This window comes from Amorphotheca resinae, assembly GCF_003019875.1.
Source record: "Amorphotheca resinae ATCC 22711 unplaced genomic scaffold M430scaffold_1, whole genome shotgun sequence".
Taxonomy (NCBI): Eukaryota; Fungi; Ascomycota; class Leotiomycetes; order Helotiales; family Amorphothecaceae; genus Amorphotheca; species Amorphotheca resinae.
The window spans coordinates 1,816,467-1,832,678 of record NW_020194471.1 but is presented as its reverse complement, the minus strand read 5'-3'; the positions used below and the strand labels follow the sequence as shown (position 1 = coordinate 1,832,678).

Sequence of the window (16,212 nt, the reverse complement as noted above, 5' to 3'; positions counted from 1 at the left end):
AATAGGGGAAATAGGGATACAATTCTGCTCTATTGATACTTGGTGTTGGCAACACTCTAGAATTATAACAGGATCAATCTTCGACCTTGGCCAATCTACTCCAATCAGACCATAACCATGGCAATCTGAAGCCTTCAACGAATTTCAATCTCAATTCTCGTAACCCCAGCCAAGCCCTCAATGAGATCAGACCCAATACTTTCAAGGCTTTCGCCTGACCCGCGAGACGTTCGATATAGATTACCATCCTGATGTTGTAAAAACACCACTGCCTCAAAGGAATCCGGCGGCCATGCTTGGTAGTAGTCGCTGCTATCCACATCTTCCATTATAACATCCCCTTCCGAATCATAGTTCACTCTTTGCTGGCTCCCTTCATCGATAGAACTCCGCCTAACAAATCTTGTTGCCAAAGTTGTGGCTTTGTTCAATGAAGTTGCGCCATCGAAAGACTCCTGTGTCAGAGACAACGGCGACTCGAGAAGTTCCGGTGTCGACCCCGAGCTATCACTCATCTCGAGATCGCCTTCGCCGTCTCGCTCACGGATTGTACCATCCCTAACAACTCGTATGTTCCTGACATTCCCATCTTTCCCATCATCAATCCTCCATACCCTAGCTATACCCTCTTTGCTGAAGGCCCAAACGGTTAGGGACGGGCCAGAATCGACAGCAAGATCTACCAATAATGGACAGGTACCAATCTCCTGACCTCTAATCTTCACAGGCCAAACAGATCTAGGAAGAACACCTGGCATAGTCTCTTGTGCATTATTCAGCCACTCGTAGAGACCACGATCTGGCCACCAGTCAACCCAATCCATATTCCTGCTCTTGCCACTGGAGCTGGTCTTGTCATATGAGCCTCCGAAAATTGACTGAGAGCCCTTATTGGCAGCAAACACATCTGCTGGCACTGAGAAGAACCAAATGCTCTGCTCTGGGCCGGCACCAAATGCCGCGATCACCCGCACACCCCAGCTCATATCAGAACCACTTGCATAAGCAACGGGGCTTCCCTTGCCCTCCGGACCCTGGAACCATATTTTACGCAGTAGTTTCAAAGGACCACCAACAGGGGCATCGCTTCCAAGACATAGAAGACCTGTCGTAGGATCTGTGAAGAGGACGTGGTATCCATCGCTGAGTGGCACCGCACGATAATGGTCGGAACAATCCATCCTTCCAGCAAAGGCTCTGCTGTGGGTACTGGCTCTCAACCTCAATAGAAGGCTTTGATCACTGTTTGCCTCTGCATTGTTCTCCTCTATGAGGGCGCCATAGTTGAATCTCTCCCAAAATGGACTATTTTGCGAGGTTCCTCCAAATGCTCTTTGACTGATCGCAGCTCTCTCGCTGGGTTTTGCAGCACTACTAATGAGTCGTAATTTCTTTGCTGAGTCTACACTGGTTCTCGGTGGTAGGAAGAATAGGTAATCGCTTGGTGCCGTGAGCGGAAACCATCTGTTCAAGTCCTGACCGGTGAGTGCATCAACCCAATGAAGTTCGATGCCAGCAGAGCAGCCATAAGCAACGCAGCGCCGCTGTGGACAAATGGCTACCGACCGAGGTGGATCGTCATCAGAGCAGAGGTTACGATAGAGAGATCGGGGCCCAATCTCAATGGGCATCGTGTTAGCATGAACTTTCCCTTGGAAAGGGGGAAGCATGCTATACAACCCACTCTCCATGCCCATGGCTTGCGCTCGAGATAATGAAGGGAGCCGAGAGCTTGATACAGCCGTACCCATCGATTGGGGTATGTAACTTCTGAAAACATCTTGCCAAGTTGATTCATCTGGGTTAGAAGTGGCTGTAGTTGCAATAACCGGAAAAACGAAAGGCAGGTCACTCGTAGGACGGCCTGATACAGGATTGGAGGCTGAGCTGTTGAGTGACACGCGTTCGAGGAATGAAGGGCCTTGAGGGCTCTCTGCCTCTCGAGACTTTTCCGCAGAGGCCACCGACTTATTTGGAAGGTTGTCGGACTCTGGGTTATCCGCGTTGCGTAAAGCAGCAGGAGGTGCTATACGGTTTGGAGTTATGTCGCAAACCAGACCCATACGACCATCAAGAAGAACTGCAATAGCATATCGGTATGACGAGGTGTCCATACTGCACGCTATTACTCTCCCAGGGCAAATAATGCTTGTAACAGGACGTAAAGAGCCTGGATGAACGACCTGATCACCATCTTTGGGGCGGTGGCTTCGATTCATCTCGTAGATATATATCAAACATCCATTTGCAGCCATTAGGAATTTCCCACAGGTGCTGACGGTGAAGATCGTCCCCGATGCACTTTTTCCCGGATTGTGCACTGGTATATCTGTGAAATCAACGATGCAGGTACAGACAAATCCAGATTTATTCGAAGGCAATGATTGGTATTCAGTGCTGTCAGAAATTCCATTGCCGGTCCAGTCCGGACCAAGAGCACATTCTCGTGATATACGTTTGCTCATTAGCCATTCATCATTTATCCGAGCTTCTGAGTCCAAAGCACGATTTGCTGCTATGTCGCGTTGGATGCTACTAGACCAACCTCCGCGGCTCATCATAACTTCCAGAATAGATCGTTCAAGGCTGCTAATGAACCATGATCGGCAAGTGTGTCTGGAAGAATTGAAATCGGCCGGAGAGAGCATATAAAAGATTTGTTGAAGTATCTCCGTAGGCAGTTGAGCACCTAATGATGCCGGAGCGTTAGGAGTATCCAGAGGGAGGTCTGAAAAGCTTTGAGTCGTGTTATAGACGAGTGGGGAGGGAGTGATGATGAAGGATTCACGATGATCAACATCTGGAAACATTTGGGTCATGGTCTCGGATTGGGTGACCGGTGCTGGATAAAGGGGCCTGCTTTCACTGAGGTCGACCGTGAGCGCGCGAGCTGGTTTCCTGATATTCCATGAGCCGGGGGAATCATTGGCACTGGATCGAGCTGCCTTGGTTGCCCTTATACCCGAAGCATCAAGTGGAGTGTTCAGGACTTCATACACAGTACTGCAGACAGGGACATGTGGACAGGGCTCGAGTAAGTCGTCCTCCAATACGGCACAAGGATCAGTGGGATCGTCAAAATGAGAGAACGTGCTGCTGCGACTGAGTGTCCGCTTCTCAATCGGACGTACATCGACCTCGATTGCGGCATCATTCATTCGAAGTCGAGATTCAGCTTTCGCCAGGGGGTTCGCATACATGGGTCTTCTTTCCACCGTCCTGCCCCGTTCCACCTCCTTGTCTTTGCCCTTATCGACGGCACTCTCATTGTTGAGTTGCGCGGATGAAGTATTGCTGTTGTTTGAGGGAACCGTTGTCTCTGGAGGAATGATTGGAGAAGGATTTAGGCGATGGTGTTCGTTATAGAGAATGCGTCCGGCGAGGGTAGGGGGTGGAGCGGGTAGAAGACCTGGAGAACCTTCAGAACGATCTTCTGTGCTACGTACAGTCACGTTGCGGCCTTCGACAAATTAGAATCTGGGAGCCAAAAAGTAATTTTGGGCAACTTACTTGGCTCTTCAGATACGTTTGATTTCGGCGTGATCTGAGATACTGAAGATGCAGTGTGAGCAGGCTCGCTCAGAGTCATGACGTGCCTCGAGTTGGATTCGAAGACGGGCATCGCTGATGGAGCATCCCCTTCCCCACTCGGTGAAGGAGCAGTCTCACCGTCTGGGCCTGCAACGTCCCTTGAGAAGAGGATTTCGGAAGACGTTTTGTCGATGGCCTCCTGGGAGGATGCAAATTGGCCGACTAGAGTCGAATGGTATGAAACGATAGTCATTGCCAGGCCTCTCCCCTGGACACAACCAGGCCAGGCGGCGAGAGAGACTTTGATTCAAAGATCAATCTGGTCATTCACATTTCCCAGTCACAGCGCAAGTGTGCAGTACCGCGGACGTACTGAGTGATGCCGTCGAAGCTATCCGAAAAGCGGATTAAGATGATTCAATAGGAATACCAATAGGGATACGAAGTTGTAGGTAGCTGGATAAAATTGAGAACTTCGTATGATATAAATAAAACCCAGAAAAGGAAACATGGGGGTATACGTGCTACGCAAAACTCTAAACCCAGCCAGAGGAAAGGGCGACCCTTCCTCGTGGCAATGAAGTCCACCCTAAACGCCATTCATGCCGCGGGTATCGAAACACTGGTATTTATACATTTTCATCGCCATTCTCTCGCCATATATGGGTGTCTCCCAGGCTGGTGCTGCTTTCAACGCTATCCTCCCGATCTAGCCGTATTGTCTCGCCATTTGACTCTGCTTCCGGCTCCTTCTCTATCCAGGGCTTCTCCAATCTGGGGAAAATGTCAGCTAATTGATCTGGTCACAGAGCATGGGATATACATACGGGGCTACGACGTTTGGATTCACAAATTTCCAGCCTTTCTCTCTAGATTCATCAACTGTTGTACTCCGGCGTCGAAGTTGTCCTACGGACTGATCGGTGCCAAAGTCCTCATCCGCGAGGTTGATATCGGCATTGTTCTCCCGTCGAATGCTTCGGAGAGCGACGAACTTAGTCAATGGTTCATAGGCTCGCGAAAAATAATAGCTGTACCAAATAGTCATTGGTATCAGGGGTAGAACAAGTACTGCAGCAGTGAATGATTTCTGAAGTGCAATCAGTCCAGCCATCACAACCTGGAAAACTCCCATTCCGACCATGATGCGGTAGCAAATCATTGGCCATGCCTGTCCAGTTGCATGTCTACCATGTTCCATCGCGTAGAGCAACTGATACTTGTAGGTATAGTAGCCGAAGACAAAGTATATCAAACCGAAGAAGAGCACCATGTAGCCGGCAGGGAGGATGCTGTACACCAAGCACAAGATAAAGATGAGGATAGCAGAAGGGAGGTAAAAGCCATATTTAAAGACTGGTGGTTTGACAAGTTCCGCATAGTCCCTAGGTGTTTTCGCACCCATGCGAGTAATCGGGTAAAGAGAGACGCTGCCGAATTCTAGAAGTCTGAAGGGCAGGAGACCCACACTTTGAAGGAGGATGAAGTTGGTGTAGAAGATGGCAAGCAGCTTGACCGAAGTAGCGAGTCGATAGGCGATCTTCGTTGCATCTTTAAATGACTCCTGCAGAACTGGCCAAAATTTACTCGCTGTCCCAAATGCCGTGAAGACGAGAAAGACGTTGAAGAACGTGAAGAAAAAGTTCTTTGAAATCACGGAAAGCTCCACATCTCCCTGGGAGATCATTCCCTGCTTGTTGGCCAGGTAATCGTATAAGAAGGGAACAGCTATATTCAGCAGTGACACAACCAAAGTTGGTAACCCTGTCTGTACCAGAGCTTTCAGGATATCATGGCTTCCGAGAAAGTCGGCAAGTTGCGGCCAAACTTGTCGAATAGAACAAAGATCTACCAAGCTAGCAAGCGCAGCAACGGGAACAAGCCAAAATATTGTAAGTACCAGAATGAAGATCGTGATTGTCCAAGAACGAATCATTCTGCTCGACCGAGTTAGGTAGGTGTTCTCCCAGATAATATCTGATGGTGCAGGGGCTAGTTTTGCCAGTAATCGCCCTGGAGATGGATCGAGAATAGCTTGAACAGCCATTTGACATGCCGGAATTGAATCCATTGTGACAAATGCAAGAGGTGTAGCCTTGTACTCCTTTTTTCTAGCCTTGATGATTGTATCATCTAGCTTTCGAAGTTCCTCTTCGTAGTAATCGATAGCGTCAACTTTTCTGCTTTGAAGATTCAGAAATCCATACCAGACCCTGGTAGTAGGACGTGGTTTCTCGTAAGTTGTGACATGATTGTTCCCCAAAAGGTTGTCTCTCTCATGGTTTTCCGATTCTTCGTTATCGTCTTCAAGGCCAGGGTGTGCTAGTTGCGCGGTAGGTTCAAATTTTATGCTCTTTGGTTGCCCAAGATGTACCGTCCACGCTTCCTCTAGCTTTCGAAGTATGCGGGCTCTTTCCTCCATCAAGTCATCGAGTTTCTTCCAGTTGCGACAGATAGTAACGCTCTCTACCTTGCCAATTTCGAGCTTCTCCAAAAATTGCTTTATCTTTTCTTCAGACCTAAGCTCCCTTGGGACGCCTGATAGCCTGATGGTCCGATCCGTGATTGTTGACTGGCTACCAAGGTAATCCTGCCGAACTTGAACTATCTTCAAAGTCTGCCGTGTCATGAAGTAGATTATGAGGCCACTGAAGACGTAGGTAAAGACGAGATAAGCCCACGAATAACTGTTGTCCGGAAGCTTGTTCTCGGAGCCTTTATACATATCATCAAATTCCCAATCATCCTGGCCCAGTGATAGGAAAAGGTCGGGAGCATGCGGATCAGTGCTGTTTCCAAAAGTCGGCAAATGATCGAAGTGCTTGTTGATAGGAACGAGGATCGCGCATGCGAGTAGGAACATGATCCCAAAGAGCTTTATCGACATTTTGAAAAATGCTAGAAACTGTTTCTGGTCAGCCATGTCTCCGCGCATCCCATACGCCCATTGGACTTACGACATACGCATCGAGGCCAGCAGAAGCAAGCACCTCGGCGTCTGTTACTCTGTACAACACTGGCATCCATCCGAAAAAGCTATCTGGGAGCTCTGGGAGCGACAGAGCAGCATCGGACTGTCTCTTCCGTGCAGCGTAAAGACTCTTCCATCGTGGGCGGAGGAACTACACCAGTCAGCCTACTGCAATAGAGGAGAGGAGCTTGCGACGAAACTCACGCAGAAGCCCAGGAATGCAGATGCGCCCAGCGCGAGAGATAAGACGGCCTGGACGTATATTTGCTTTTGGCCATTTGTAGGGTCCGTTGGATCAGTTTTCGGACACTCTTTGTCAGTGCCACTCATGATGAGCAACTTTTGGTGATGGTCTTATGGGATCATTGAAGATTGAAAGCTTCACCTCGGGGGCCCCGGCGATGACATAGGTGGTGAAGCGATACTGAGGTACCGCCCTAGGTAAACAGTACCTATAGATACCCCTGCGGAGATTCATCGTTCCACCCAAACTTTCTTTCCACATACTCCACCCCCGCGCTCACCTCAAACAGCCAATCAGGGCCCAAGGTGAGGGGAGAAGTATCGTGGGGAAGAGACGGAGTATGCGATGGCTCAGAATGATGGATCCAGAGTGAAACCAGGGAAGATATACCTCGAAGCCCGGGTCAAGAGCGATATTGATTTGGAAGTTGACGAATCCGAGGTATTCGAATCACTTTCTAGGTATCTTGAAGCATCTAACTCCTACAGGTGATGCGACAGGATCTCGAACGCCTGCTATCTATACCAGACCGAACCTTTGATCTGGGAGAGGATATCTTGGCGAACAAGTATCGTAAGTCAAAGATTTCCCCTCCAAAGTATAAAGACTGACTTGTTTCGAGGTGCCTCTCTTCTTCTGGGCGAATTCTACGAGGAAGCAGCAATAGCTTTGTTGTCCCTGAAGGTAGTCGAGTATAATGGACCAAATCTCGACACTACATGTCATTCCTCAAATGATGTTACAGTCAAGGTGCACGTCTACAAATTATACAAGACCGGGGAGGAAAGGGAGGCTCTCCAGCAATCAGAGATCACGTCGATGCCACACATGAGTTTCGCTGAGCAGTGGGACGAGTAAGTGCAACAGCTTTTTACTGAGACTTCAATGCTTAACGTTTTACGATAGACTTGTGTTCGAAGAAAACCTAAAGGGTGAGCTCATCCGGCTTGTGACAAACATGAGTACGTTCAACAGCCCAAAGGTTTCCTGTTTTCGTACTCTAACAGACAGTAGTCCGGTTCTCCAGAAAGCCCGGCGCAAAACGGCCAGTGTTTAATCCGTTGATTTTAATGCATGGTCCACCTGGAACCGGAAAGACAACTTTGTGCCAAGGACTGGCCCAAAAAATATCAATTCGACTCAACTCAATTTATAAACACACGAAACTGATCCAAATCAAGACCGCGACGCTCCTCTCGAAGTTCTACAGTCAAAGCGCGAAGCAGGTTGATGAGATCTTTACTGCAATCGAGAAGATGTGCGAAGAGGATTCTGAACAACTGATCTGTGTTCTCATTGACGAAGTTGAGAGTATCGCTAACTCACGGGAGTCGACCATGCATGGCGAGGCTCAAGATTCTCTGCGAGCAACCAACGCTCTTCTCACCGGTCTTGATAGAGCTAAGGAACACTCGAACGTTATCTTTCTCTGCACCTCAAATATGCTTAGCTGTTTGGATGCAGCATTTCTAGACAGATGTGGCCTAAAGATCGCAATGGATCCGCCATTAGCTGCTACACAGTATGAGATTCTTCGTGGGAGAATACAAAAGCTTATAGACGAAGGCCACATTGTGTCCAATACCTCACTCCCTTCGTATCGAGATGCAGAACTTGAGTTTAACACTGACTCGGGGCTGCCTGGCAGCAGGCTCCTAGGCATCATTAAGCTCATAAACTCCCTGGATGCCGGCGCGTCTGAAGGGGAAATCAGTGGCAGAACCCTGACACAACTTCCAGGAAAGGCAATCTTGCGTTATCTGGATGAAGACGAATGCGATTTAGACATGGCACTCAATTTCATAGAAAAGAGCATTCGGTCTGAGAAACGCCAAGCAATCCAAAAGGCTGACAGCATGAATGAGGACGATGTTGATTCTACAGGAAAGGCCCCTGAGCTTGCTGACCCTCGTGGGCAAAAGAGGAAGACCACGAGGGTACTGAGGGAGGACTCCGAGATCGATCGTGCTCTATCAATGCTAGAAGCTATAGAGAACTTTGCTGATGTAATTTCTCCAGGCTGGCTGAGTCGAAGGAGTGGTGTTTGACACGGGTTTGCGCTTTGCACTTGCTTTGTGTTACTCCAACCAAACAAGCCGCCTGCAGTAAATAATTGAAATCATTATTGCTCTTCTATGCTAGGGCATTGAGTTGCATTCTTCGCAGAAAGATACATTTACCTACAACCATCTCTATTCATGAGGTCAGGATTGAGCTTTGGCTTTGGCCTTAGCTCGCTCTATCCCCGGACGCCAAAGTGGTTATTAACGCTTCTTGCCTTCCGACCCGGTTTCTCCTCACATCCGGCAAAAATACGTGCTCTTCTCGCGAGCGATGGCCCATCCAGAACTCATAGATTGAACACGTGTATGCTCCCGGCTAAAATGCTAGAGAGAGTTTGAGAAGCATGTGATGGTCTTCATGTCGATGCACAGCCTTTGCTGCGGCATTTGAGACGAGGGAGGATCACAGGAGGGACTGCGTGGTAGTAATGGTAATGTGAATTGATGACGGCTCAGAAATAGCAAGGCCAGATCAGATTGCAACCTTTCCGCCCTGGAGTCCGGAGTCTGGACCCTCCTCCCACCTTGGGGAAAGACGGCGCACATGCCTCTCAAATGCCGAGAGGTATTTTCGAAGCTTTCAAAAGCCTCAGTCCATCCGAGAATCCGGGGACAATCTGATAATAATAGCGCTTTCTCTAATGACGGGGCCAGGGACTCTCCAACCCTCCCATGCCGTTGGGCATCAAGTACTCTATCACCTTCTCTCCACGATCATGCACCCCTCATGGTGTGCTGCTGGATCGAGTTACGACGCAGTGCATGGCGCCCCTTTTTCTTATGTCCTCCCCCCCCTCAAGCTCGATGCACCGAAGGGTCGAGATCAAGTATAAGGCACATTCAAATGTTTAACCAACATCGATAGAGCCACGACAGCAGTCTGGACCGGGCCGCAGCCACATTAATCTGATAGATGCCCAACATGCCCGACAGGGCAGACACAGGGTGGTTTTCAAAAGAAGATGTCTGTAGCGAGTATGGTTTTGCGCTCGACGAGGGATGGGGTTGGGGGCGAGGGTCGAGGCGCGCGGGTGAAGGGCAAGTTGGCAAGTCAGCAAGTTCGTTCGCAACCAAGCTTGCCGGAAACAACCGGCTCAAAGAGGCAAGGTTACCAGTTAAACCTCCGCGCCCGACATTATTATTTTCTCCTAACTGCAGATGGCCCTGGCCTGGCATGGATTGAGAGTCGAGACTTAACTACAGATCGATGGTCGGAGTTGACCTCCTTTTGAGTTTGAGGCTTGCCAAGGCGGTGAATGTGTGGCTGATGCTGATCTCCCTTGCTCTCGCTCTGGTTCGGCCCTTTGATCCGGATCTCTCTCGACGGGGAGAGAGAGGGAGACCTCATAATAACCATGTAACTAGGTATGTAATATGTAACTATGTAACTACGTATATATATATGTTAGCATCTACCCTCTCAACCACCTATCCTCTCTCCCTTTCTCCCTCTGCAGTTCGTGTCTTCATACTTAAACTCAACTCTCCCCATGGAAACCGACGCCCGGAAAATCGCAGCGGCCAGGCCTGGCAGAAAAAGCGTGCGCATCCCTGTTGGCGGCGGCGTGCCTGACGTATGAATACATAGAACGCTCGAGAAAAAGATCTTTTGTGACCTCACCCCTCCCCTCCTGTCCTCTGCCGCCTCAACTTCTGCCCGTCCAGGTCGTCCAGACTGAACGACAATCATGGCCATATCACCAGTCCAATAGCCAATGCTCGCCCCCGTTCCTTGATTTATTATATTTATATCAACCTGTGGCCTCTTCCTTGACCCCGTGTGCAGACTTCCTGTCTTTTCGTCTGGTCCTCTCGTCCTTCTCGTCAGTCTGCTCTCGTCCCACCCACCAATTCCATCCGCATCCCCGCAATTCTATGCGGCTTCATTCAATAGCTATTCATTCTATTTAAATCTACCCGCCCGCCCTGGGGATTCTTTGAATCGCCTCCCCGAAACTTCCCTTGCGCTGGGCTACTGATTCGGACCACGAAACCTCTCCGAGCGCAAAGGAATCCTATTCTCTCGAGCTGCATCCTGCTCGACCCCTCCGCCTCTATTCATTCTTGTGACGATTTCCCCTCCATCCGCCACCTGCAAGCCTCGTCCTTGCACTCTCTCTCCATACCGTCTACCCTGCGCCCGCCGCCTTGCCCGCCCTCCTAATCTCTGACCATGACGGTCTTCGTGGTATCACTGTAAGTCGGCTTCCCCTGCGGCTCCAACAGAATCTCTCCAATTGCGAGACTTGCTTGCAACCTCCTCTTGTTTGTCCAATGTGCATAGGAAGTTTGACGTGGTGACACAGAGCTCAGGATCTGTCAAGAGCTCACCCCTCCTAACCTTTCATGTGATGGTCAAGCCCCTAAAACCCGACAAAGCCCATCCCAAGAACATATCAACACATCTTGGTTGGAGCACAATGCTAACGGGAGACACTTTACAGCTTTCTCCCTAATACAATAAACTTTGAGCTCCCTAGCTCGACCTCGACAACATTCCCCAACCGAGGGCGTCGTACAAGACCTGCTGCCCCGAAGCATGCCGCAGCCAGGATTGAAACAGAGCAAAAGCCCAGCCTTTTCGCACAAAAAGACATCACGCCCCCACAGACACCAATAGCGGATATAGATCATGAGGAATTCTTTGCTCAGAACGAGAACCCGGAACTGCGTCAAGTTTTCCCTAAGCTCAACAACATAGCCCCAAGTGATCCGCACTCGCCAGCATGGGGTTCCGGGCGGCTTTTCATCCAACCGCCATCCCGAGCTAGCTCTCCTCCTCCAGCCGATATATTGAAACACAATAAAACAGCGGAGAAGGCGGCCGCGCTTGGTCGAGCTGGTGTTCGCCAACCGCAGAGTGGACGGAGTGTGAGCCATGATCGTGTCTTTGCACATGCTGATTGGACTGTAGTTCCAGCGGATCAAGGCAATGGGGGGCTTCGAAATGCTGTTCAAGCAGCGGTCCGAGGCGGCAAGCTGAATGATAAGATCTGGGTTGGAACATTGGGCATGCCGACTGATGCTCTGGAAGACACTCAGCAAAAACAAGATATCGAGGACCGCCTCGCTACTGAATACGACTCGTTGACAGTATTCTGTAAGGACAGCGATTTTGACGGCCATTACACCCATTATTGCAAGCAGATTCTCTGGCCCGTCTTCCACTATCAAATTCCTGATAATCCAAAGAACAAGGCATACGAAGATCACTCCTGGGTCTATTATGTCAAAGTAAACCAGGCGTTTGCAGATAAGATCGTTAAGAATTGGAAGCGTGGTGATGTCATCTGGATCCATGATTATCACCTACTTTTGGTACCGCAAATGGTACGCAAGAAGCTTCCAGATGCTAAGATTGGATTCTTCCTCCATGTCGCTTTCCCATCATCTGAAGTTTTCCGTTGCTTGGCCGTTCGCAAGGAGCTGCTGGAGGGCATGCTAGGGGCCAATTTGATTGGATTCCAGATCCACGAGTATGCACGGCATTTCCTCCAGACTTGCAGCCGACTGCTCTGTGTTGAAGCTACCAATGAAGGTGTGCAACTGGAAGATCGCTTTGTCGATGTTATCAGCCTTGCCATTGGTATCGATCCTGTTGCATTGGATATGAACCGAACTGACCCAGACGTTGCGGAGTGGATGAAAACGATGCAAGAGCGATATCGTGGTAAGAAATTGATTGTTGGGAGAGATAAGCTGGATCACGTACGCGGTGTCCGGCAAAAGCTCCTGGCCTATGAACTGTTCCTTAACAAGAACCCGCAGTGGCGGGACAAAGTTGTCATGATTCAGGTTGCTACTTCCACTACCGAGCAATCTGAGCTTGATGCCACTGTCTCTGATATTGTTATGAGAGTCAATTCATCCTGGGCGAATCTGGCGTACCAACCTCTTGTCTATCTCAAGCAGGATATCAGCTATGCACAATATCTGGCATTGCTGACAGTTGCTGATGCACTGATGATTGCGAGCCAACGCGAGGGCATGAATCTCACTTGTCATGAGTATCTGTTCTGTCAAGATGGAAAATTGGAAGGCCATAATAAGTTTGGCTCGCTCATCCTGAGCGAATTTACCGGTAGTGCTTCAGTATTTGGTGGGAATGAGCTATCAGTCAATCCCTGGGACTACCGACAGTGTGCTGATGCCATCAAGACGGCTTTGGAGATGGGCGATGAAGAGAAGATTGATCGGTGGAAGAAATTGTATACTGCTGTAATGCACCATACAGCGGAACACTGGTTCTCGGCTTTCTTGCAAAGGCTCGATATGGCTTATGATGAGCAGCACAAACGAGATACGACATCGGTTCCACGTCTGTCGCTCAATGCCCTTGGACATATGTACCAGGATTCTAAGAGAAGACTGTTCATGCTGGATTATGAGGGTACATTGGCTTCGTGGGGATCCCCCAATAATATTATTTTGACAAGCCCTCAGGTAAGATACGTGAATGGATAATACTTACCCGATGCTAACGGCAACAGCGCACAATTGACGTCCTCAACGACCTCCTCGCCGATGAGAAGAATATTGTCTATGTGATGTCCGGTCGACAACCCGAAGAACTCGACAGACTTTTCAAACGCGTCCCTAATCTTGGTCTCATCGCCGAAAATGGCTGCTTTATCAAAGAATTCGGGTACTCAAAGTGGAAAGAAATGCCCGACCCTGAAAAAATGCGAGCTTGGCAAGAGTCTGTTGAAGGAACCATGAGATACTATCAAGAGCGTACTCCCGGATCCTGGATTGAGAAGAGACATTGCAGTCTCATCTTCCATTACAAGGACGCCGATGATTTCGAGAGCGCCAGTCGGCAGGCGGGCGACTGTGCAAGCCATATCAACGACGCGTGTGAGAAGCAGAGAGTTAGAGCTATCCCTGTTGATGGTACATTCATTCTACCCAACCCATTGCTTGATCAATTGCTTACAAGAAACAGGCGCAGTAACCGTTGAACCAATAGATTGGTCCAAAGGCACGGCAGCAATGAAGATCTTCGAGGGTCTCAAGAAGAACATGCCTCCTAATCTTGATTATACCTCTCCTATTGATTTCTTAATGGTAGTTGGCGATGGTCGAGACGATGAAGTTATCTTCCGCTGGGCAAATGAGTTAGACAGAGATGGTACGGTGGGAGCTGTCACGACTGTGAGTCTGGGAAGTCGAAACACTGAGGCTGGCTGCACCCTCACGCAAGGTGTTACAGGTACGTTTATCTCCCCGACTCAACATTTGCAACGCACTAACGATAACCAGGAGTCTTATCAGTCCTTCAAAAGCTTGCTGCGTTCGCCTAATAACAGCACTTTACGAACGGAGCACAGCAACAATTGTCTTTTTCTTCTGGCGGGTTCATAAGATGGCAATTACGGATGGCATTTCTCTATATTTTCCCTTGGTTTCACAGACATCGGATACGTTTCGCGGGCTGGACCGAACGGAATGGGATTGTAATACCTGGAAATAGAACGGCGTCTCTAGGAGTTCGATACGAGCGATCTTCTAGACGGGATGGGATAGATATGAGGTATGAAATGAACGAACTCGCTTCTCCTCTTCGCAATGCTGTTTGTACTATTCCCGAGATCCGTCTCCTTCTCCGTGTCATGTGATATTCAAGCTTAGCAGCAGCAAGCGGTCTTCCCTCATCTGTGCATTGTCGGACTAGGGGGCCAACTGAGTGTTATGCTCCCAAACTTCAACTCCAATTGCGGTGGTGGCTTTGACGATCCGGCCAATCATCCCAGCTCAATCGACACAGGGTTTGATTTAGCGATCCTTATAAAGGTGTATCTATCATTCCCGCTGTACCATAAATAGGCACGGACTAATAATATTCCTCCCGAGTCCTGCAAGGGCGGAAAAGTACCGAACTCGGCCCCCTCCGAGATATTCTGACACCCCCTGAACATGTAGCCGAGCATGATCAACGTCGTGCATCGACATCCAATCGAATTCCCAGAGAAACAAAGGCAGGAAACATGCTTTCCTGGCGCCCGCCCGCTACTGTGACAATATATATCTATCCATGGTGAGAAGATTTGGTTGTACGCTGCCTCTACAGGATACCGTTGAGGCAATATGGAACTACCTAGGCTCTGTGGTTTTTCCCCTGGCAAGATTACCGCGCAGAGGGAGTGAGTGAATAAGTGTGAGAGTGCCATTCTTTGTTTTGTGTGAACGTCGTTGTCTCGTCCTTGAGAAGTTGTTTCAAGTCTCGACCTTTCTTAAAATCATTGTAGATCTTTCCGCGTTCTTTCTTCTCCCGTGTCGTCGGGGAGCGTTGGGTTCGTTGGCATCCTTGTCTCGAGGTTTGGATCTCTATTCCGCTTTGCGTCTACTCCCTATCTCCCGAGTGTCAGGAATCAGGAATCAGTCCTCTTGGTCCTGCAATCCAATCATCACGCGTCCGCCACGCACATATCTAAAGCGTCTCTCACTGACCCCATAAACCCTCGCAATGCATCGCATCTCCCTCCTTCCCATCAGACTCATGGCTCTCCTTATGACCTTCTCCTACCATGCCACAGCTGCCATCATCTCAACAATTACTATCACTGTCTCATCTCCTGCAATTCCCACAAGCACATCCTATACCAACGACGCAGCTTTCAAGTCCGCCATGCTAGCAGCGCACAACTTTTACCGCCGCGAACACAACGTCTCAGATCTGGCCTGGAATGATACCTCGGCTGCGTATGCGAGTAGATGGGCTGGTAATTGCGTGTTTAAGCACTCTGTGAGTATATATCCTCCTCCTCCTCCTCTTCCTCGTTGACCCTGCATTCCTCTTCTCTCCCATTCCTCAGCTCTCTTCGAAAACCCACGACACGACTCAGGATCCGAGCTTCAGTTCAGATTGTATTCATACCAATAAATCAAGACTAAATCAAATAAATGGAAGTAGGCGGGGCCCACCGGCGAGAACCTAGCCGCCGGCTACACGAACGCAAGCGCAGCCGTCGAAGCCTGGGGTCTCGAAGGCGCGAAGTACGATTACGAAAGGCCCGGGTTCAGCGAGACCACGGGCCATTTCACACAGCTCGTATGGAGCAATACGACGACGGTGGGGTGCGGGAGGATGGCGTGCAATGGAGTCAAGAATACGCCGGGCTTTTATGTGGTTTGTGAATACTACCCGCCTGGCAATGTGGTAGGCGATCATAATCGGTACTTTGTGGATAATGTTAAGCCCCTGGTTAAGGGGAAGTCGTCGGATACGTTGGAGAGTGGGATGAGAAATTTGGGATTTAAAAGGAGGGGGGAGGGAGGTGTGAATGTGCTGGTGGTGGTGGTGGTTGGTGTAGTGCTCTTTGTTATTTGATATTGAAATCATTCTTCGAAGATTAGAGAAGACTTCTTCTCTCTTTCTATATGGATCCTTGGTGATGTGATTT

The 16,212-nt window shown here is 49.3% G+C and overlaps 5 protein-coding genes across 5 annotated transcripts; 3 read left to right on the top strand and 2 right to left on the bottom strand.

The window, feature by feature from the left end:
- Nucleotides 1-5: 5 nt before the first annotated feature.
- M430DRAFT_112735 (hypothetical protein) lies at nucleotides 6-2,583 on the bottom strand. Its single transcript, XM_024861485.1, has 2 exons — nucleotides 2,082-2,583; nucleotides 6-1,685 (listed from the first exon to the last, which is right to left on the bottom strand). Exons 1-2 carry the CDS (start codon nucleotides 2,559-2,561, stop codon nucleotides 135-137), a joined length of 2,031 nt encoding a protein of 676 aa, XP_024725221.1. The 5' UTR covers nucleotides 2,562-2,583; the 3' UTR covers nucleotides 6-134.
- A 1,420-nt stretch (nucleotides 2,584-4,003) lies between these two features.
- M430DRAFT_112733 (hypothetical protein) lies at nucleotides 4,004-6,903 on the bottom strand. Its single transcript, XM_024861484.1, has 4 exons — nucleotides 6,707-6,903; nucleotides 6,489-6,653; nucleotides 4,359-6,436; nucleotides 4,004-4,305 (listed from the first exon to the last, which is right to left on the bottom strand). The coding sequence occupies exons 1-4, from the start codon at nucleotides 6,830-6,832 to the stop codon at nucleotides 4,161-4,163; spliced, it is 2,514 nt and encodes an 837-aa protein (XP_024725220.1). The 5' UTR covers nucleotides 6,833-6,903; the 3' UTR covers nucleotides 4,004-4,160.
- Nucleotides 6,904-7,091: 188 nt separating this feature from the next.
- M430DRAFT_14951 (hypothetical protein) lies at nucleotides 7,092-8,794 on the top strand (the record flags this gene model as incomplete). The annotated part of the gene is made up of 5 exons (XM_024863152.1): nucleotides 7,092-7,187; nucleotides 7,235-7,319; nucleotides 7,369-7,600; nucleotides 7,653-7,708; nucleotides 7,761-8,794. The coding sequence occupies 5 exons, from the start codon at nucleotides 7,092-7,094 to the stop codon at nucleotides 8,792-8,794; spliced, it is 1,503 nt and encodes a 500-aa protein (XP_024725219.1).
- Nucleotides 8,795-10,982: 2,188 nt separating this feature from the next.
- M430DRAFT_46764 (glycosyltransferase family 20 protein) lies at nucleotides 10,983-14,112 on the top strand (the record flags this gene model as incomplete). The annotated part of the gene is made up of 5 exons (XM_024867874.1): nucleotides 10,983-11,005; nucleotides 11,254-13,252; nucleotides 13,300-13,702; nucleotides 13,755-14,021; nucleotides 14,072-14,112. The coding sequence occupies 5 exons, from the start codon at nucleotides 10,983-10,985 to the stop codon at nucleotides 14,110-14,112; spliced, it is 2,733 nt and encodes a 910-aa protein (XP_024725218.1).
- Nucleotides 14,113-15,350: 1,238 nt separating this feature from the next.
- On the top strand, nucleotides 15,351-16,034 carry M430DRAFT_112722 (hypothetical protein; the record flags this gene model as incomplete). Its single annotated transcript, XM_024861483.1, has 2 exons — nucleotides 15,351-15,554; nucleotides 15,723-16,034. Coding segments are annotated over exons 1-2 (429 nt in total), but the record flags the coding sequence as incomplete, so codon positions are not given.
- Nucleotides 16,035-16,212: the final 178 nt, after the last annotated feature.